The 22,895-nt window shown below is 40.0% G+C and overlaps 1 protein-coding gene across 5 annotated transcripts in view; it reads left to right on the top strand.

The window, feature by feature from the left end:
* Positions 1 to 22,028, top strand: part of LOC124799239 (UPF0415 protein C7orf25 homolog) — a 180,452-nt gene extending 158,424 nt beyond the window's left edge. For 4 of the 5 annotated variants that reach the window (XM_047262779.1, XM_047262782.1, XM_047262780.1 and 1 more), the window contains 2 exons: positions 21,524 to 21,596; positions 21,765 to 22,027. In XM_047262779.1, coding sequence (XP_047118735.1) covers positions 21,524 to 21,596; positions 21,765 to 21,778 — 87 coding nt within the window. In that variant the 3' untranslated portion in view covers positions 21,779 to 22,027. Of the gene's footprint in view, positions 1 to 21,523; positions 21,597 to 21,764 lie in introns of all 5 variants that reach the window. The other variant, XM_047262784.1, reaches the window with a different exon arrangement.
* Positions 22,029 to 22,895: the final 867 nt, after the last annotated feature.

Here is a 22,895-nt window from a genome sequence, read left to right as displayed (position 1 = left end):
AGGCAAAAGCCAGAATGGCACTTTTGAAATGGCGTTGCTGATTTCCTTGCTCGTCCTTCCCTAATCTGAGTTTGTACTCTGCCATTAATGATCTTGTTGTTGATGAGAGGTTAAACACTAATCTTCTTTCTTTTTTTCTCAGGTCAGACAAACATACAGTTGGGGTCACAGTGTAAACCCATCATGAATTGTACTTTAGAGAAATAAATATACCAACCAAGAAAGGTCATAAAAGACAATAAAATCCTACTTAGTTTAACAGTGCCATTCAAAGAATATTGTTAAAACAGAGACTGTTACACATTTTCTATTTGAAGAGAATAAAGAGAGTGTAGGGAAACCGGTATAGCAAGCAGAATATTAACTTATGCATCCACAATAAGGCCTATACAGGAAGCCTACAATTTTCACAATCATGTCTAGGCAAAATGTGTTTTTGAAAAGTCTATGAAGTTCCAGTTCTGTGTAAATTTGATAATTTTGTCCTCTTAGATCATTCTGGTGTTAAAACTGTGTAAACCACAATTGAACTGAAACTAGGTTTAGTATTATTGCTAAGAATCATTGTACTGGGAAATAAATTTAAAAAGCCCAAGAGCTTGGAAGAGGCATTGGCAAGATAAGCAATTACCTACTTAAAATTCTTACTACTTGCATTTGCTGAATGGATGCTATATTCGCTTTAGCTGTATTGCTCCAGAATACAATTCTGTAAGACAGCAGGAAGTGAAAGTGTTCACAATAAGCTGGCAGCTAAGTCTTCAAGTCAACACAATCAGAGGTACTTAAAAAAAAAAAAAAAAAAAAAAAAAAAAAAAAAAAAAAAAAAAAAAAAAAAAACATACCAAATTTATTTTCTTGATTGGTTCCTCTGTCCGTTGATTCTGTCGTAGTTTGGCATCCAACTGGATAATAAGGAATACAGTGTTTACAGCTATCATCTGACATGCTTCAAGTATGTTTGAGTTTCAGACCTAATTAGTATGTTGGTGTCCTCAGCCAGTGTTACAGTTTGTGATAAGTCATTTGAAGTCATTAAATCATCATTTGTGTAGGTTAGGAACAGGAGTGTCCAACAATGAATACTGTGAGTGTCCGCATTTTTATGTTCCTCTATTATGAGTTTGGTTTTGTTCCTGTCATGCAGTTTGTCAGTATAACATTTTGTTTTCTGTTATGAAGTTAAGAATCAACCCATGCATGACAGATGCCATTAAGTTTTAGTTTTCCAAGTAGAATTTTATGGTCCAAAATCTTAAAGGTGTTGGCAAAGTCACACAATATACCAACAGGATAGTTTTCCTTGTTTAGCTGTGACAGCACTTCAGTGTTTCCTTTGTAGAGAATCCTGTTTAAAAGCAAGGACAACAAATGACAAGTTACAATATTAAAGTTGAGTGTATACTTTATAGAAGGACACCTTATAATGAATAATGAAAAGGAGCTTGAAGAAGTGAGATGCTTTAAGTAGATGCTTCTGTTATCTCTGTTTTAGTCTGCTGGAACTGTGTCCTGAACTTTTAATTGATTAAAAAGGTAATTCAAGGATACTCATGCAAGTCAATAAAGAATTTTAATACTCTGTTAGAAATATTGTCATATACAGGAGAACTGCCACTTCTTAGGGATATAATTACTTTTTAAAAATTTCATTAGGAGTTTCGAAACTAAGCCTATCGGTGGAGTAACCATGGCTACCACAGTAAATTTAATGCATCTTACATCTGGCACTTTATTAGCAGGTACAATTTTGGCTGCAGGGTGAAGAAATAATTATTTAACTTTATGGCACTGTTTTTAAGTATCATGCACAGCTAGTTTCTAGGAATTCAGTATAATTCACCTCACTGTTTTATTTATTGCTTCATTCTTGGAGAGTTTTATAGCATGCATGTAGTATATGTGCCTGTTGATCCATGCTTCTGGAGGAGGAACTATTAACCTTAAAATTCAAAGCTGACCTGTCACTAGTACAGGCAGGAATAGAACAGTTGAAAGCTACAATTGACAGCAGTAAGATTGAGGATAGATGAGATGAATGGATTGTGGGCAATACTTTCAGCTCAGGCAAGAGGTTTAAGAGATGTTGCAAATCTGCTGTCTTTAGTCTAGGAGTTCAGGAACAGGCTTAGGAGAAAGAGAAAAAAGTGCAAGTAGTCAGGGAATTAAAAAGATCAGCAAGAGGTTTCTGCTAGATATAAGTCAGTGGAGGGGAATATAAGGACTATGTAGTGCACAAATCTCTGTGCCATGAATACCAAGTAACTAGTATCTTTAATTCAAGTGTCTTGCTCAGCAAAGACACCTGTGATGTAAGATATTTGTGGAAAGACCTTAGCATAAAAGATAATTGAAGATGACATGGGGCACATTTTAGAGGCTGCTCCACACGGTAATGTTATTGTCGCTCTTTGAGTGATGCAAGAAGCCTTGGATAAAATTTGCTTTTGGGTGTGTAAATGTTGAGTTGCAGGGGACAATCAATTGAATGGAGCTATCACACATGGGTGTGAAAGATGTGTCAGCCCCCCCCCCCCCCCCCCCAATGTCTCACCACAGAGGACATGGTCTGCATCTGAATATTTTGGTAAAAGACTGCTTGCACAACTGTTCCCAGAAGCATTCCTTGCAACTGGAGCAGTTTCTGTACAATCCCTGTGACCTCCAGTATTTTCATGAGGCACATAAATTGATATGTTCATTGCTGTAGATTATGGCATATCTAAATAATGCTGCCAGGCTGTCTATCACTTTTACGAAAAACAAAAAGGATAACAGTGAAATTCATTTGTATCCATCATACCCGTATAACACAGTTATAAAACTCAAAATTAAACACTATACTTATTATGTGCTTGTGTAGCTGAGAACTTTAAAACAATATCATACCCGAGTCAAATTTTTACTAGAGAAATCAGTTCCATAGAAAAGAAAAAATTCGTAAGTGTACATGACACTGTTTTGAGGACACGTGAATAAAATCGAAATCGAAGGATTAATTGTCTCTAGAGTTTGTATTAAGTCTGCTATAGTTCTCCCACTGTAATGACAGATAATGATCTTTGGCTTCAGTCCTGTGAGATCATTTTCAGTCACTGTTACATTTTCTATCAAAATAGATACTATGGAGATGCCTTACTTGGTGTACAGATACCATCTTCTTCTCCTCTAGGTACAATTTCAATTCACAGAACACTCACAGATGATGGAGATAATGAGTGATAAAGGAAAAGGAAAAAAAAAGAAAAAGTCACAGCCTGTCATGCCTTCGCCCAAGAAACTTGGAACTATTTCATATAAATAAAAATATTTAGAAATTATTTAAAAACTTTTACAGCCTCCATTGCAATTACATAACAATAGTAAGATAACTGTTTTGGCTGGGGAAAAAAATAGTCAGTCATCTTCAGATCTGAAAGGAGTAAGCAAGCAGAAAATTGCTATAAATGACAAGTATTTTTTACATTGATGGTATTACAAAAAAATTATATCACATTGTTTCAGTAAAGAGATAGAATATAACCAGTTTAGTGAGAAATTAGTGTAATCATTTGTGAATCAGATAAAACACAACATCTGAATTTTAGGAAGCATTCCATCAAAAATATATGAAATGAACATTTGTGTACCACAGTGGAATCTCATGAACAGGATATCTTCACAAACAATAGATCAAATCAACAGAAGATACCCCTTATGATGAATTTCTATAGTTAATTGCTAGATAGAATGTCACACTGTTTTGTGGTTCCAGGTAGCTGCTACCAGATGTCAGAAGGGTAGTACAAGTGTGTTTTTGTAACTTTATATGTGAATAGCACCTTGTGATATGCTGTTGAAGCGAGTTTAAGCATGCTGAGGTTTGTGAAAGCCCAACAGACTACTCTTGTCCCATAAGAAAGAAAAGTCAAGATATTTATTTCATTGAATTTTTATGCATACTTAGCATAATATACATGATATTTGATTGTATACTTAATAGCAAGAATTAATATAATAGAGGGAAACATTCCACGTGGGAAAAATTATATATAAAAACAAAGATGAGGTGACTTACCGAACGAAAGCGCTGGCAGGTCGATAGACACACAAACAAACACAAACATACACACAAAATTCAAGCTTTCGCAACAAACTGTTGCCTCATCAGGAAAGAGGGAAGGAGAGGGGAAGACGAAAGGAAGTGGGTTTTAAGGGAGAGGGTAAGGAGTCATTCCAGTCTGCTTGTGTCTGTATGTGTGGATGGATACGTGCGTGTGTGCGAGTGTGTACCTGTCCTTTTTCCCCCTAAGGTAAGTCTTTCCACTCCCGGGATTGGAATGACTCCTTACCCTCTCCCTTAAAACCCACTTCCTTTCGTCTTCCCCTCTCCTTCCCTCTTTCCTGATGAGGCAACAGTTTGTTGCGAAAGCTTGAATTTTGTGTGTATGTTTGTGTTTGTTTGTGTGTCTATCGACCTGCCAGCGCTTTCGTTCGGTAAGTCACCTCATCTTTGTTTTTATATATAATAGCAAGTATTGTTATACATGGATTGTTATGAGCTAGAAGGGGCAAACTGCAAGCATCGATTGATCACATACTTGATTTGTTGCCAGTTGATTCTGATGATGGGTGAAAAGGATGATGTTATCATCAGTGATTGTGTCACACAGACAGAGCAGGAAGAAGAAGGAAACGATGAAGATGAGGTCAGAGATTGTTATTATCTGCAAAAAGGAGGACATACTAATCAGAGAAAGGATTTCCCATGACCAAATGTTTGAATGAAGTTGCACAACATTATTACCCATCTTCTAGGTGTTGTTGGTGATGCCAAACAGTGCTACACCATTACAGTATTTCAGTCTCTTTATATTTCCTGACATTATTGAGCAAATTGTTTTGCTTGTACTAAACCCTACAAGGAAGCACCAAATAATGGGTGTAATAGGGCTCCTGTCTTTAGAAGGGACATACAAGGCAATAAGACTGAACTTGGAACACCTTGGTGCATCTGATGGAACTAGGATGAAGATTTTTTGGACCACTATGTCCCTCCAAGCATTCCAGTTATTTTTGCTTTGTCATCATTTTGGTGACCAAGATACTAGAGCAGCCAGAAAAGTAGCAGAAAAATTGGCTCCATTTAGAGACATTCTTTACCAGTTTGTGAGTAAATGTAAGAAACATTTCTCTGTCAGTGAATATGTTATGTTGAATGAGAAATTAGAAATGCTTTGTTGGAACTGCACCTTCAGAACATAAGCAGATTTTATGTGCCCACAAAGCCAGGAAATTGTGGTTTGAAAATCTTTGCCTTAGTTGTGCCAGGATGTATTACACCATGAATTTAGAAGACTACTTAGGTTAGCCTGGATGAATGAAGGAGTTCTATTTTCCAGTATTATCCAGCCACAGATAGTCACTGGGTTTAGTATTTAACATCTGGGAATTGCTGAACAAGATAAGGAGGTCGGAGGAGGTATTTTCGGGTTGCTGTGAACAAGGAAAACTCATGGGAGCAAAATTTTTGGAATTTCAAGGCAGTGGATTGTTGATCAACGGGGCTACCTCTGATATCATGGAGCCCACATTCCATTTACCAGCTACAATAACTGAGGTTACTCTGATGATTGTGATGCACCTAAAACTGCATTAGCAAGATGAACCTCGAGAGAGGTCATCCAGACAAAACTTACTCTCCAAAATGACACCTGGAAACCAGGCCTGGGACATTCACTAAAATAATAGCCACTGTAGAGCAGTTGTTGCAGCATGTGGAACAGTATGTAGATTGTAGATCGTAGACATCAGGTAACCATGATCTTCAGTGTTGCAGTTCATAGTGCCATAGTGACTCTGATTTTACTCTGCTTACTTTTTGTATATCTGAAACGATGAGTCCTGCAGAAATCCGATCCAGGGTAATTCAGATTCCCGTAGACTTTATTCCATGAGTAAGGGATGAATCCTAGATTTATGAAGTTGAAGATTAGTAAAGTAATTGTATAGTAGTAAAAAAAAATGCAATCTAGTACAGATTAAGGGTGAAGGTAATTTCAATAGGGAACTGGGCTGAAGCAAGGGTCTGAGGCTTCTCAGTGGAGCGGGGAGGAGGGGGGGTGGGGTGGGAGGTGGCAGTGTGGTGTTGCTATCCATGCTTTTAGCAAAGTACTAAGTAAAGTAAATAAGTATTTTAGCGAAAGTGGTGAGAAAGATGCCATGAAGTGTCATTTTAGCAGCTGTAGGCTATTTGCTGCAGCGTAATGACTTGGGTGTCAGAATAACATGTACAGAAGAAGGTTGCAAGACGAGTCTATCCATGCTCAGTGGAAAACTGCACCACATAGCGGTAATAACTGTAGCAGTTGGATCAATGTTACCACACCAAGGCAAGTATCTTGTTATGGGCAAAGTGACTAGGTGCCAGGTTTTAGTGAAATAATGTACCTTGGAACAAAATAAATATGCCTGTGTTTTGAGAGAAGCACTTCACTGCAGCAGCACCACCATGATGCCAGGGCTGCATTAGACAGCAACACGATTGGGCATCACTAGCAGTGGCCATGAGTTTGAGACCAGGTTCTGGCTGTTGCTGCCAGTGGGGAGTTCCTCACAGGACTTAGTGCCACAGTACCACCAACCTGCCAGCTGTGCCTGCTGCTGCCAGTACTGAGTTCCCAATGGGACTTAGCTCTCAGCACCAGCTGCTGGCCAACTCCTGCTAGAGGGCAGCAGTTCAAATCCTATGTACTGCAGTCTTTACCTGCCACCATGGGAATGTATGTGGGGCTGAGGGGTCACTCCAAGTGCCATTGCCAATGGAGAAGTAGCATGCTGCTGACATCGTGGCCCTGTCTTTGCAGAGGCCACTAGCCATCTATGGGCAATGCAGGGTGCCTACACAACCTTCTTTCACCTGGGCAGAAGCCACCCCATACATCAGTGCTAGCCAGATTCAACAGAGTGAGGTGTGTTTTGCCTCACTGAGCTATGGCAAAGCACATACCGAAGTTGAATAGAGCATTCTTTACTGTCAGCACTGTTTCCACTATGCTCATGGACCGTCACCACTACCACCACCACCACCACCACCACCACCACCACCACCACTCACCCCACAGGATGCAACTGCACTCTTCAGTTTGTTCCAAGTCATGTCAAATTTGTTTCCTTACTTTTATATGTTTAGAGGCACTTTGTTCTACTTCTGTTGAAATGATCCATTTTTAATGAACATATATCGTTTATGGGATTCCACAATGGTACACAAATGTTCATTTTAATATTTTTTATGGGAATGCGCCCTGTTACCCACATTCTGTGTTTTATCACATACAGTTAGATAAATTTCCCATCAAAGCTATCAATGTAAAAAGCTTTCACTGAGTTTCATGTTTACTTATTCTTTTCAGATCTGAAGATGGTTGGTTTTTCAATCAAATCTAGTTGTCTTATTATTGTTATTTACTTGTGATCTAGACAGAAAAAAGTTTTTAAATACATAAAATAAAGGAAATGCAACCACTTTTTTATAGCTGACTGATATGTGGAACATAGAAACATGCAACAGAAAACTGTATTCACACTAGCTTTTGAGCTCTTGCTCTTTCCCTAGCAAAAATACACAAATTCACACACACTACCACACAGTCACCCAAATGTACACACCCTAAGCCATGGTGAGAGACAGCCACGGAAGTGTGAATATATGTACTTTTGCTAGAGAAAGAGCAAGAGCTCAAAAGCTAGTGTAAATTGTGTTTACTGTTGTGTTATTCACCGTGCCACAAATCAGTTAGCTATGTGTGAGGAATTGTTTCTCCTTTATTTTTATGTATTATTCCATTCAGGAATATCCAAAGTCTTTAAATAATTCAAAAAAATTGTACATAAAAATGTAATTGAGATTGTCTCTCTTCACCCTCACTATATCAGGTAATAAAATGAAATTATTTTTGTACACAATTTTTTAAAATTAGATCAAAAGTCTATGCATTTGAACATATGGCATCATACAATTTTTTAAAATTAAATCAAAAGTCTATGCATTTGAACATAAGGCATCATAAATAACTACTAAACTACAACTCATATTGTTAATAAAGTGCACATCAGAATGGCCAGCTTTAAAATGTTCTGGAACTAAACAGAACAATTGAAAACTCAGTTGTACATATCTGAAACACATGCTTGATTTTTCATCACCCAAGTGAATATTTAACCGCAGACACTGGCTGCTACATGTCTGTTCAGTATTTTTAAATGGCAAGTAATTGTTACAGTTTCACAGTCTCCACTGATTTTAAACATTCAGTTACTTCATTTTATAAGACCAATTAAATATTCCATCATCAGTCTTTAGTACCCATGTCTACAGTATTTTTTGTCCAGTCAGACTAATTTATTCTACCAACCACTTTACATTGCGAGGCAGAGGGTACCTTGAACCACTACTAGTCGTTTCCTCACCTGTTCCACTTGCAAATAGAGCAAGGGAAAAATATCTGTCGAAAAGCCTCCGTATGAGACCTAATTTCTCACATCACATCTCATCTTCATAGTCTTTACACAAAATGCACATTGGTGGTAGTAGAGTCATAGTGCAGTTGGCCGCAAAATCCCAGTTCTCTAAATTTGTGCAATAGTGCCTTGCAGAAATAGCAACATCTTCCCTCCAATGATACCCATTTGAAACTTCCTGGCAGATTAAAAACTGTGTGCCAGACCGAGACTTGAACTCGGTACCTTTGCCATTCGCGGGCAAGTGCTCTACCATCTGAGCTACCCAAGGAGGAGAGCTTGTGTGAAGTTTAGAAGGTAGGAGACGAGGTACTGGTGGAATTGAAGCTGTGAAGACTGGTTGTGAGTTGTGCTTGGGTAGTTAAGATAGTAGAGCACTTGCCTGCAAAAGGCAAAGCTCCGGAGTTCGAGTCTTGGTCTGGCACACAGTTTTAATCTGCCAGGAAGTTTCACATTAGTGTACAGTCCGCTGCAGAGTGAAAGTTTCATTATGGATTCCCATTTGAGTTCACAAAGCATCTCTGTAATACATGCATGCTGATCGAACTTGCTGCTAAGAAATCTAGCAGCCTGCCTCTGGCTTGCTTCAGTGTATTCTTCTAATTTTATTTTATTTTATTTATCCATCCGTTGACAATAAATATTGTATGAATGTTGTCAAGCCATTTCAAAGAAATGGACACAAACAATATATATGTAAAAGAGTACAAAACAAAATAATACAAAGAGGTTAATAATAATACAATGAAAGTAATATAGCCTATATACATCCCTGCTTGTTATTTTAAATGAATAGTCTGTTTTTCGTAAGGCTTTAGTTTTGTCCTCCCTAAACGGCAAGTCCTTATATACACAACACTGCTTAAGTATATATTTACATCACACAACAGCTGTCCTTTAAGTATGTAAATGTAATGAATGATTAGGTTATGAATGATTAGGTACATATTGAGTATTTTCCATTTTGCCCTTATAAATATCATCAGAAAAAAATTTATTGATCTACATAGTCATTTACACAATAAAAACATTGTTCTACTAGAAATTTTTTAAATTCTGTTTTAAATTTGTTATCATCTTCTAACTGCCTGATGTTGACTGGCAGTGCGTTGTACAGTTTTGCACCGATATGGCTCACATGCCTTTGTGTGTTCGTTCTTTTTGTTCGCTGAGTATGGAGTGCTGCACTATTACGGGTATTGTAGTTATGAAAGTCGGCATTTGTCTGAAAATTTGCAATGTGGTTCCTGACATACAGTACACATTTGTATATGTATAATGATGGTATAGTAAGTATTCTAAGCTTTTTGAATATGGGTTTGCAGTGCGTCTGTGGATGACTGTGAGTTATTATTCGGATGGCCCTCTTCTGCAACAAAAAAATTTGTTTTAGGCGCCCTGTTGTGGAACCCCAAAATATTATTCCGTATGTGGCAAGAGATTGATAAATAGCCAAAATATGCCATTCTGGCACCCTCTGAGGTACAAACATTTGCAATAATTCTGAGAGCAAAACAGGCTGAATTAAGTTTCTGTGCAAGTTTTATTACGTGGTCATTAAAATTTAAGTTTTCATCCACATGAATCCCCAGCAATTTTGTGGATGTCACTCTGTCTAAGGCTTTGTCACCCCACACCAGATCGAGATTTACATTTTGACACCTTATTCCAAACTGCATATAATTTGTTTTATTTACATTCAATGTCAACCTGTTTGCATTGAGCCCAGAGTGGATGTAATTTAGTACTTTATCAGCAGTTGTTGGTAGCAATTGCTTTGGTGCACTTATTATCACAATAGTATCATCTGCAAATATTATTGCTTTGGCTGCATCATCTGAGGTGTGAAAATCATTTATATAGACAAGAAACAATATGGGCCCTAGGATGCTGCCTTGTGGTACTCCTATTTCTACATTTTTTGCCTCTGATACTGAATTTATTTTGTGGTTGGAGTAAGTTGATGTCAGTCCTACAACCTGTGTTCTGTTTTTTAGGTATGATTCAAACCAGATTTTTCCTATCCCATGTATACATAACGATTTCAATTTTTCTAAGAGAATGTCCTGGTTCACAGTGTCAAAAGCTTTGGAGAGGTCTGAATTTACTCCTACTACACTATAATCTTTTTCTAGATTTTTGATTATTTGTTCAGTGTAGCACATTACTGCTGTTTCGGTATTTTTACGTGCTTGGAAGCCATTCTGATTTCTGTTAAGTAAATTGTGGTCATTTAGATATGTGTTGATTCGGTGCTTCATCAGTTTTTCTAATATTTTTGAAAATGCTAGGAGGAGAGATATTGGGCGATAGTTTTCTACCTTATACTTGTCGCCGTTTTTAAATAATGGCTTCACTTTTGAAATTTTCAGCCTTTCTGGAAAGGCTCCTTCACTGAATTGGCTATGTGTGCAAAGGGCTTTGCAATTTGTGGTGCTGTCCTTGTTATGATTGACACAGGCACCTCATCTATGCCAATTGACATTTTGGGTTTCAAGCTTTGTATCACTTTCAACACTTCACCCTAATTTGTTGGCTCTACCCTCATCCTACAAGCTGTTTCTGGATATTAATCTGACCTGGTGGGTATCCCAAACACTTGAACTGTGCTCAAGAATGAGTTGCACAAGTGTTCTATATGCCATCTCCTTTATGGATGAGATACACTTTCCCAGAATTCTCCCAATAAAACGAAATTGAGCAGTCGCCTTCCCTACTACCAACCTGATTTGCTCATTCCATTTCGTATTGCTTTGCAACATTACACCTAAGTATTTAATCAAAGTGACTGTACCAAGCTGCACTCTACTGATGCTACATTTGAATCTTAGAGCAAGCTGTCATTCATCACACCAACTAGAAATTTTGTCTAAGTTATCTTGTATATTCCAGTCATTCAACAACACCAAATTCCTATACACAACAGCGTCATTAGGGTAAACTGCTGCTCACCCTGTCTGTAAGGTCATTTACGTATATAGAGAATAAAAGTGGTCCTATTACACTTTCTGGGCCACTCCTGATGATACTCTTACCTCTGATGAACACTCGCCATTGAGGACCTTGTTCTCAGTTCTACACTCCTGGAAATTGAAATAAGAACACCGTGAATTCATTGTCCCAGGAAGGGGAAACTTTATTGACACATTCCTGGGGTCAGATACATCACATGATCACACTGACAGAACCACAGGCACATAGACACAGGCAACAGAGCATGCACAATGTCGGCACTAGTACAGTGTATATCCACCTTTTGCAGCAATGCAGGCTGCTATTCTCCCATGGAGACGATCGTAGAGATGCTGGATGTAGTCCTGTGGAACGGCTTGCCATGCCATTTCCACCTGGCGCCTCAGTTGGACCAGCGTTCGTGCTGGACGTGCAGACCGCGTGAGACGACGCTTCATCCAGTCCCAAACATGCTCAATGGGGGACAGATCCGGAGATCTTGCTGGCCACGGTAGTTGACTTACACCTTCTAGAGCACGTTGGGTGGCACGGGATACATGCGGACGTGCATTGTCCTGTTGGAACAGCACGTTCCCTTGCCGGTCTAGGAATGGTAGAACGATGGATTCGATGACGGTTTGGATGTACCGTGCACTATTCAGTGTCCCCTCGACGATCACCAGTGGTGTACGGCCAGTGTAGGAGATCGCTCCCCACACCATGATGCCGGGTGTTGGCCCTGTGTGCCTCGGTCTTATGCAGTCCTGATTGTGGCGCTCACCTGCACGGCGCCAAACACGCATACGACCATCATTGGCACCAAGGCAGAAGCGGCTCTCATCGCTGAAGACGACACGTCTCCATTCGTCCCTCCATTCACGCCTGTCGCGACACCACTGGAGGCGGGCTGCATGATGTTGGGGGCGTGAGCGGAAGACGGCCTAACGGTGTGCGGGACCGTTGCCCAGCTTCATGGAGACGGTTGCGAATGGTCCTCGCCGATACCCCAGGAGCAACAGTGTCCCTAATTTGCTGGGAAGTGGCGGTGCGGTCCCCTACGGCACTGCGTAGGATCCTACGGTCTTGGCGCGCATCCGTGCGTCGCTGCGGTCCGGTCCCAGGTCGACGGGCACGTGCACCTTCCGCCGACCACCGGCGACAACATCGATGTACTGTGGAGACCTCACGCCCCACGTGTTGAGCAATTCGGCGGTACGTCCACCTGGCCTCCCGCATGCCCACTATACGCCCTCGCTCAAAGTCCGTCAACTGCACATACGGTTCACGTCCACGTTGTCGCGGCATGCTACCAGTGTTAAAGACTGCGATGGAGCTCCGTATGCCACGGCAAACTGGCTGACACTAACGGCGGCGGTGCACAAATGCTGCGCAGCTAGCGCCATTCGACGGCCAACACCGCGGTTCCTGGTGTGTCCGCTGTGCCGTGCGTGTGATCATTGCTTGTACAGCCCTCCCGCAGTGTCCGGAGCAAGTATGGTGGGTCTGACACACCGGTGTCAATGTGTTCTTTTTTCCATTTCCAGGAGTGTATTACTTAAAGATTCTTCAAACCAATCCCATATCTGGGGGGTAAGCCGTATATTCGGTCCTTCGTCATCAATCTGCAATGGGGGAACTACGTCAAATGTTTTCTGGAAATCTAGAAATACGGAATGTGCCTGTTGCCCTCCATCCATGGTTTGGAAGATATCACGTGAGAAAATGGCAAGCTGAGTGTCACACGAGTGATGCTTTCCAAATCTGTCCTAATTTGTAGGCAGAGGTTTTTCTGTCTCAAAGGGAAATTTATTACATTGGAACTCAGAATTTGTTCAAGAATTCTGCAGCAAACCGATGTTTAGGGTCTTGGTCTGTAATTACGTGGATCAATTCTTTTACCTTTCTTATATACATGAGTCATATGAATTTTTTTTTTTTTTTTTTTTTTTTACTTTGAAGATTTCACTGGGTGAGACAGTCGTGATAAATGCAGGCTAAGTAAGGGATCAATGCTGCAAAGTACTCCCCGTACAATCGAATTGTGATTACATCTGGACCTGGTGACTTACTTGACTTCAACTCCTTCAGTTGCTTTTCCATGTTACACTCCTGGAAATGGAAAAAAGAACACATTGACACCGGTGTGTCAGACCCACCATACTTGCTCCGGACACTGCGAGAGGGCTGTACAAGCAATGATCACACGCACGGCACAGCGGACACACCAGGAACAGCGGTGTTGGCCGTCGAATGGCGCTAGCTGCGCAGCATTTGTGCACCGCCGCCGTCAGTGTCAGCCAGTTTGCCGTGGCATACGGAGCTCCATCGCAGTCTTTAACACTGGTAGCATGCCGCGACAGCGTGGACGTGAACCGTATGTGCAGTTGACGGACTTTGAGCGAGGGCGTATAGTGGGCATGCGGGAGGCCGGGTGGACGTACCGCCGAATTGCTCAACACGTGGGGCGTGAGGTCTCCACAGTACATCGATGTTGTCGCCAGTGGTCGGCGGAAGGTGCACGTGCCCGTCGACCTGGGACCGGACCGCAGCGACGCACGGATGCACGCCAAGACCATAGGATCCTACGCAGTGCCGTAGGGGACCGCACCGCCACTTCCCAGCAAATTAGGGACACTGTTGCTCCTGGGGTATCGGCGAGGACCATTCGCAACCGTCTCCATGAAGCTGGGCTACGGTCCCGCACACCGTTAGGCCGTCTTCCGCTCACGCCCCAACATCGTGCAGCCCGCCTCCAGTGGTGTCGCGACAGGCATGAATGGAGGGACGAATGGAGACGTGTCGTCTTCAGCGATGAGAGTCGCTTCTGCCTTGGTGCCAATGATGGTCGTATGCGTGTTTGGCGCCGTGCAGGTGAGCGCCACAATCAGGACTGCATACGACCGAGGCACACAGGGCCAAACCCGGCATCATGGTGTGGGGAGCGATCTCCTACACTGGCCGTACACCACTGGTGATCGTCTAGAGGACACTGAATAGTGCACGGTACATCCAAACCGTCATCGAACCCATCGTTCTACCACTCCTAGACCGGCAAGGGAACTTGCTGTTCCAACAGGACAATGCACGTCCGCATGTATCCCGTGCTACCCAACGTGCTCTAGAAGGTGTAAGTCAACTACCCTGGCCAGCAAGATCTCCGGATCTGTCCCCCATTGAGCATGTTTGGGACTGGATGAAGCGTCGTCTCACGCGGTCTGCACGTCCAGCATGAACGCTGGTCCAACTGAGGTGCCAGGTGGAAATGGCATGGCAAGCCGTTCCACAGGACTACATCCAGCATCTCTACAATCGTCTCCATGGGAGAATAGCAGCCTGCATTGCTGCGAAAGGTGGATGTACACTGTACTAGTGCCGAAATTGTGCATGCTCTGTTGCCTGTGTCTATGTGCCTGTGGTTCTGTCAGTGTGATCATGTGATGTATCTGACCTCAGGAATGTGTCAATAAAGTTTCCCCTTCCTGGGACAATGAATTCACGGTGTTCTTATTTCAATTTCCAGGAGTGTATATATCCCAATTTTACGTCCTCCATGCAGGAGTCTATGACAGTCAAATGACACTATGTTTGAGTTTATGTATGATCAGTATTTTCTTGTGTTCTCAGCAAGATCTTTCATTAAGATATAAAGGTGGAAGTTGCTGTATGCTTCATGCATTGCTCTTCTTATGGATGCATGAATTTCTACTAGCTTTTGCCTATCAACATTTGTGCACTCTTTTTCGAATCGAGAGTGCAACAGTATCTGATTCCTCAGCATTTTTCGAATTTGGTTTCCGCAGCATTTTTTGAATTTTGTTATTAAACCCTGGAGGATACTTGCCATCCTTACTTGGCACATATGTCTCCATGGCACGATTTACAGTCAAGTTCAACTTCACCCATAATCCCTTTATGTTTGTCATACTGGAGCTAAATGGTGTTCATTCATTCTCTAAGTGGGATGCTAACGACTGCTTCTCTGCTTCTTCTAGCATAAACACACTCTTAGCCATCTTGGTGTATTTATTAACTTGGTAACCATTGTTGCTATGATGACATTATGATCACTTGTAATGTTTCTATACTGACACTGTCGATACCATCAGGCCTCTTCGTAACTACAAGGTCAAAAATATTTACATTACATGTGGGTTGTGTAGCCAGTTGTTCCAGACAGCTTTTGGAAAGTACTTCACAAGACTGCCTGTCCGTAACACCTGCATTGAATCCGTAGATGTTTCAGGCAGTAGGTTAAAGTCACCCCCAGCTAATATTACATGATCTGGGTATTTCCGCAATACTGACCATCGACTTTCCTTAAAATTATTTCAGTACCACATTGCAGTTTAACCTACTGTCCACTACAGCTTTCTACCAACTAACTCACAACTATACTTTTCAATAATAACACTGGTGTCCACATGTATTATGACAATCCAGCATCCTTAGACAACAATAAACAGAATTTTAAATCAAATTCCTAATATTAATAGACATAATTTGTAAATTATTATTTTTGAAAAAATAAATCTGGTTATTAGTATGTTCAAATGTGGCACAGTTTTATCACACTTCTGCAGCTGTCAATCGTGTGTTGAGACTTTACAATTCCCAGTCCACAATGCTTGATTAATTGTGTTTACAATGCTTATTGACACCATGCTCTACTTAACCTGTTGATACTAATTTCCATTGAATTTGGAGACACAGATTCCCATTACACCCTGCTTCTGTTCTTCATCAACATACATGATTTTTCTTGATCAACATAAATGATTTTTCTGAAACAAAGAAGAACTCTTCAAAAATTGTGTTTTTCATGACCCAAGTGTAGTAATAAAGGGTACAATCACATCCATACCGATCACAACTACACAAACTGAATGTTGCATATTTTATCCTCAGGTTACATAAGGACTTATGAAAATATCTCAATCCATAATATTACAATGACTCATATTAAGCAATGCCAAACAAAAATTATTCATTTCAATTCAATTTATTATCATCCATTTTATCATATACATGATATAGGAATTGGCATATAGAAAGAAAGAAAGAGAGAGAGAGAGAGAGAGAGAGAGAGAGAGTGTGCATGATTTATATTTTTATCAATTAAGGGAAATAACATTTTGTTAGTTGCACTTTACATATTTTGTCTTCTTTTTACATGAAAGATGAGAAAAAAAAATGTACAAGGTTTGTACAAAGAAAAATCCATTACGGGGAATAATATTTTCGCAATTACACTTTAATATTTTTCTAAATTAAACTTCACATATTTTGTCTTCTACTTACATGCCAGTTGGAAAAAAAGGAGGATTATGCAGAAAAATCAAAAGATGAGCACTATCTGTTTAGATAGCAAAGAAATTCATCAACGTTATAGAAACTCTGACCCAATAGTAGCCTCTTTAACTCTTTTTTAAATACATGTAAGTTTTGTATGCTTTTTATTTCTTTTGGTAAGGCATTGAACATTATTTTGTGTAGATACATCACACTGTTTTGGTACAGGGATTTTGAATGTATGTTTCTATGGAAAATCGTGCCTGTTTCTGGTCTGATAGTCGTGTACTTCACTGTTTAGAGAAGAGAATTCTTGATTTGACTTTAGGAAACATACTGATTCATAGATGAATACACTAGGGAGGGTCAAAATTTTCAACTCCTTAAAGGGTCCTCTACATGGATCTCTATAGGTAACACCCTTCAGAATACGAATAGCTCTCTTTTGGAGCTTAAAACAACTTTTTGCGAAACCTGTATTCCCCCAAAATATAATACCATATCTTAGATGTAAGAGTAGTAGGCACATAGTACTGTTTCAAAATTGCAGTTTTCTTAATGTATAACAGTAGTTACTAAGTTTTTTTTATTCAATAGTTCAACATGTTTTTCCAATCTCAAGTTATTGTCCAGCCATACACCTAAAAATTTTGTAAAAGAAGTTTGTTCTATCAGACATTTCCCAATCTCTACTCTTATGTTATTTTTTACTTTGTTCCTTATGTGCCTAAAGTTCATCCAAGTGTTTTTTTGTCATTTATAATTAGGTAATTGTCCTTGAACCATTCAGCTGCCTCATTCATAGTTGAAGCTATTTTTTCTTATAGGTCAGCTTCACTAACTGCCTTAATAAAAAGGCTCATATCATCTGCGAAAAGTACTGATTCTGCTCTTGTTAGATGGTTAGGAAAATCATTAATAAAAACTAAGGAGAGCAGAGGGCCTAGAACAGAACCCATAGATACCATAAGAAGAAGTCAGTGGGCACACACTAGATGAAACTAAGTGTGTGACATTCCTAGACGCCCAGATGGATAATAAATTGAAGTGGCATTAGCATGTGGATAAGTTAACCAAAGAGCCCAGTTCTGTGTGCTGTGTGCTCATAAGTCCCTCTCGATGTTGACCTGAGATAGAATTGCTGGCATACTTTGCATACATTCACTTGAGGATTTCCTGTAATAAAATCTTCTGGGACAATGCAATCAAGTTCTAAATAATGTTCTACAGAACTGTGCAGTAAGCATGTTGCATGCAGTTGATAGTGAAACACTGTGCAGAAATCTCTTCAAAGACATTGGATTGTTATATATATGTATCAATACATTTGAGATATGAGTGAATGTACCCTGAACTGTGAAATTCACAACCACATTCCTACATGTGAAAATATTTTCCACTCAGACTATGCTTCACTTTTTAGTGTTCAGAATTGACTTTTGTACTCTACTGCAAAAGTATGTAACAGGTTGTTGCTGGGCATCAGGCAGAAAATTGGAAATCCCCAGACATTCAAAAACAAAGCAATGATGTACATTGTTAGTGACTCCTCCTGTAACTGTTCAGAGTATTTGGATTCTGGAATTAAATTCCAGTGAACACTAAATTTTCATATTAATCATATTTTTAACTGTTTGAGTATATAGAATGGTATAGTGGTCTCTGAAATAAGGAAAGTTGCATAAACACTTCAAATGATAATTTAATAGATAAAAACAGAAGCTTATTAGTGTAGGAGGAGAAGCAGTGAATTTTTTCCTTCGCATTAATTATTCTATTGTCTTAAACCAGTTTTCTTTACATGTATGTTTCTATATTTCTTGTGGCATCTATGGTTTTCTTGGTTTGATTTTTCTTTCACTTAATGTATTAGTCTATTCAAGATTGTAGCCTCTGTGTATTCTCAATAACTGAACACTATCTGCTTGTTGTAGTCTATTGTTTGAACAGATTATTTGAGTAAACAGTGGAGTTCTGTTGGAAGTAAAGAATTATATTATTGAGTCTTTTCAAATCTTAGTAGCAATCTGTGCATATTGGTGTTTTCAGGTAATTTACAGGGGGTCACTCCATGTGAAATCAACCAATAAAAAATAAATTTCAACCTTGAATTCAGGATTATGTAATTTTTTGTCATTTTAGTCTGCCCTTTAAACTAAGGTAGAACTGAAAATTAAAAATTTTTGTGCATTTCATATTTGAGTTATTAATTTTTAAAGTTTCCAAAATTGTGTGATTTCTTATGTGTGTTAACACCTTAAAAGGAGAGAGAAGAGAAGCAGAGAAGGGAAAGGACTATGCAGGTTTGTTGGTGGGATAGTAGGTGAATGTAGTAGCAGTGTAGGAGAAAGGATGGCAATAGGGAGTTGGAGGTCAAAGACGGGTGAAAGCTGAGACCAGGGGGGCTACAAGAACGAAGGATATGTTGCACAGTATGTTCGCACCTATGCAGTTCAGGGAAACTGGTGGTGGTGGGAAGAATCCAGAAGGCACAGGCTATAAAGCAATCATGAAAGTGAAGCACATAGCATTTGGTGTATTCTCAGTGACTGTATGATACAGTTGCCTCTTGGCCACAGTTTGGCAGTGACCATTCATGCAGACACACAGAGTGTGCCCTGTTGGAGGCAGCTAATTTCGTAGATCACACGGCTACTTTCACAGCTGGCCCCAGGACTGTAGTAGCAGGCAGTGGGAGGATGTATGGGACAGGTCTTGCATCCAGGTCTATTACAAGGATATGTGCCACAAGGCAAAGGGTTGGAAGCAGGTGTGGAGTAGGGACAGACAAGGATACTGTGTAAGTTGGTTGTGTGACTGAATACCATTGTGAGAGGTGTGAGGAGGATATTTCTCATTTCAGGGCACAATGCGAGATAGTAGAAACTATGGCAGAGAATGTGATTTAGTTGCTCCAGCCCTGGATGGTACTAAGTCACAAGATAGGTGCTCCTTTGTGGCTCTGGATAGTGGGTATGTGAGGAATGGTAGATGAGAGGGGAGACAAGGCAAGGGAACTCTGTTTCTGGACAAGTTGGGGAGGGCAATTTTGGACTGTGATAAACTCAGTGAGATCCTCAGCATACATGGAGAGGAATAGTTCATCACTGCAGGTGCACTGACTACAGATGACTAGGCTCTATGGAAGAGACTTCTTGGTGTGAAATGGGTAGCAACTTTTAAAGTGGAGGTATTGTTGGTGATTGGTAGCTTTGATGTAGATGGAGGTGGAGGTACTGATGTGGCCATCCTTGAGATGGCGGTCAATATCGAAGGTGGCTTGTTGGGCTGGGGAAGACCAGTTGAAGAGAAAGGGGAGAAGGTGCTTAGATTCTGGAGGAATTAGATAGGTGTCATCAATTAATCTGATTCAGGTGAGGGATTTGGGATACCGCATTGTGAGGAAAAATTCCTGGACATGGCCCATGAACTGGTTAGCGTAAAATGGTACCCATTGTTGTACCTAAGATTTGTTTGTAGTTGATGCCTTCAAAGGAGAAGTAACTGTAGCTGGGCATATAGTTGCTCATGGTGACCAGGAAGGTGGTTGTAGGTTTAGAGTCAGTCAGGTATTGGAAAAGTCGGTGTTCAACAGTGGCAACGGGGTGTTAGTGTAGAGGGAGCTGATATTGACAGTGACAGGTAGGGCATTGGTTGGTAAAGGAACAGGAATTGTGGATAACTGGTAGAGGAAATGGTTGATCTCTTTTATGTAGGAGAGTAGGTTAATGGTAATAGGATGAAGGTGTTGGTCCACAAGGGCAGAGATTCTCCCTGGGGGATAGGGGGCGAGGTGCCGTAACCAAGCACAATGGAGCATTCTCAGTGGTTATGTTTATGTACTTTAGGGAACAGGTAGGAGTGTGGGGAGTGGTTGTGGTGAGGAGGAGAAAGGGGGGGGGGGTGGAAAGAGAGAGAGGGGTGAAGAGAGAGAGAGAGAGAGAGAGAGAGTGTGTGAGTGGAGGGTTTCTTGGCTGGACCTGTGGATTTGAGGAGGGACTGGAAATCTTGCTGTATATCTGGAATGAGGTCACTGTGGTGTGACTTGTAGGTGGCTGTATCTGACAGCTGGTGCCAAATAATGCCTACTGTTCATAATCATAGTGGTGGAGACTTTGTCAGCAGGTATGTTTATAAGGTCTGGAGCAATTTTTTTAGGTGGTGGATCGCAGTTCTACCAGCAGATGTGAGGTTGGTTTCCATGTTGAAGGATTCGGAGAATGATGGTGAGGCAAAATTTGAGGTCAGGAAATCTGGAAAGTTAACAGAGGTGAGTTGGAGGGGCAGTGGAGTGTATAATACTTAGATGGAGCACTAAATTAAATCAGGCAGGCTTTCATATTGGTTTTTGATTGAATCTTATTGGTAGGGTTAGTGGTTTTCCAAACGTTTCCACTATAAGTACTTGCTGAAGGAGAGGAGGTCTTTAATAACCCCAGCATGACTGAATATGGTAGTGGGAAAAAGTTAATGCCTTTGGAAAGAACTAATACTTCCGTGGGACTGTGGCTGTTTATATTTTCAGATTCAATCAGTGTGTTTATTATGAAATTGACAAATAATTATTATACAAAACTAAAGCTCTCTCTGCTGTTCCTTTTGAGCCGCCATGTCTTGTTTTGCAAATGGGGTCGTCATGTAGATCAGCGTTTGTAAATTCTTTATTTGTTTAGTTCACTGGTCAATAATTATTATAATCCAACTTTATGTGTTCTCACTTGTATACTGTTTACCATTAGACTGTAAAGGATGATACATGACTCTTTAAAATATCTTACAGGGTATTAGATTTGCTGTGTTTCTGCATCAACCCAGGGCACTAACTGAAAATATGAAAAAAAAAATTATATCACGTAAGTAAGCTGATATTTTCTTTTTATATAATGCTGAACATGACTATTCAAGAAGAGCAAAGAGATTCAGTTTCCATTCATTTGAAGTTTGTGAATAAAAACTGATAATTTGGAGTAATGATTATTATTTATTACAAGCTGATTTTTGATACTTTCCTTTGCTTTCAGGCAGCAAGACCTAATTTTCTTCCGTACAAAGGAAAGCAAGATAATTGGTATGTGAAGAGACCTCACTGAATATGTCAGTCTATTTTTGACAGTTGTTAGAGTTTTTTGGTATTTTCATATTTAATAATATTGCCTTAGAGCTATAACTATATACGATTGGCGTATATTTCCGTCTGTGATATGCATTTACACTGCATTAACATTTTTTTTTTTTTATGTTTTGAGGAACTTTTCTTGTACCTGTTGTTTACTGATTGTCAAAAACACCCACTTCTGAAAGTGGGTTGTATTTTCTGTTAGTCTGCTATGTAATAAAAGAGGAAGTTTATCATCTCAGTGCATTACTTTATTGTAGATTTATGTTTACATGATCTCAATATTCCATTTATTTGGTCTACATAAATGACTCACGTGTGAATTATTGTGCACTCTACACACATAGAGAAGATAGTCATTTGTATGTTTTATAACATTCAACACATGTATTTCAACTTTCAAACTTATATCTTGTCCGATGACTGGAATACTCTCTTTCAAATTCTGAAGGTGGCAGGGGTAAAATACAGGGAGCGAAAGGCTATTTACAATTTGTACAGAAACCCGATGGCATTTATAAGAGTCGAGGGGCATGAAAGGGAAGTAGTGGTTGGGAAGGGAGTGAGACAGGGTTGTAGCCTATCCCCGATGTTATTCAATCTGTATATTGAGCAAGCAGTAAAGGAAACAAAAGAAAAATTCGGAGTTGGTATTAAAATCCATAGAGAAGAAATAAAAACTTTGAGGTTCGCTGATGACATTGTAATTATGTCAGAGACAGCAAAGGACTTGGAAGAGCAGTTGAACGGAATGGACAGTGTCTGGAAAGGAGGATATAAGATGAACATCAACAAAAGCAAAACTAGGAATTAGATTAGGAAATGAGACACTTAAAGTAGTAAAGGAGTTTTGCTATCTGCAGAGCAAAATAACTGATGATGGTCAAAGTAGAGAGGATATAAAATGTAGACTGGCAATGGCAAGTAAAGTGTTTCTGAAGAAGAGAAATTTGTTAACTTCGAGTATAGAATTAAGTGTCAGGAAGTCGTTTCTGAAAGTATTTTTATCGAGTGTAGCCACATATGGAAGTGAAAC

The sequence above is a fragment of the Schistocerca piceifrons genome, chromosome 5 (genome assembly GCF_021461385.2).
Source record: "Schistocerca piceifrons isolate TAMUIC-IGC-003096 chromosome 5, iqSchPice1.1, whole genome shotgun sequence".
Lineage (NCBI taxonomy): Eukaryota > Metazoa > Arthropoda > Insecta > Orthoptera > Acrididae > Schistocerca > Schistocerca piceifrons.
This window is presented reverse-complemented; position numbering and strand designations above follow the sequence as displayed.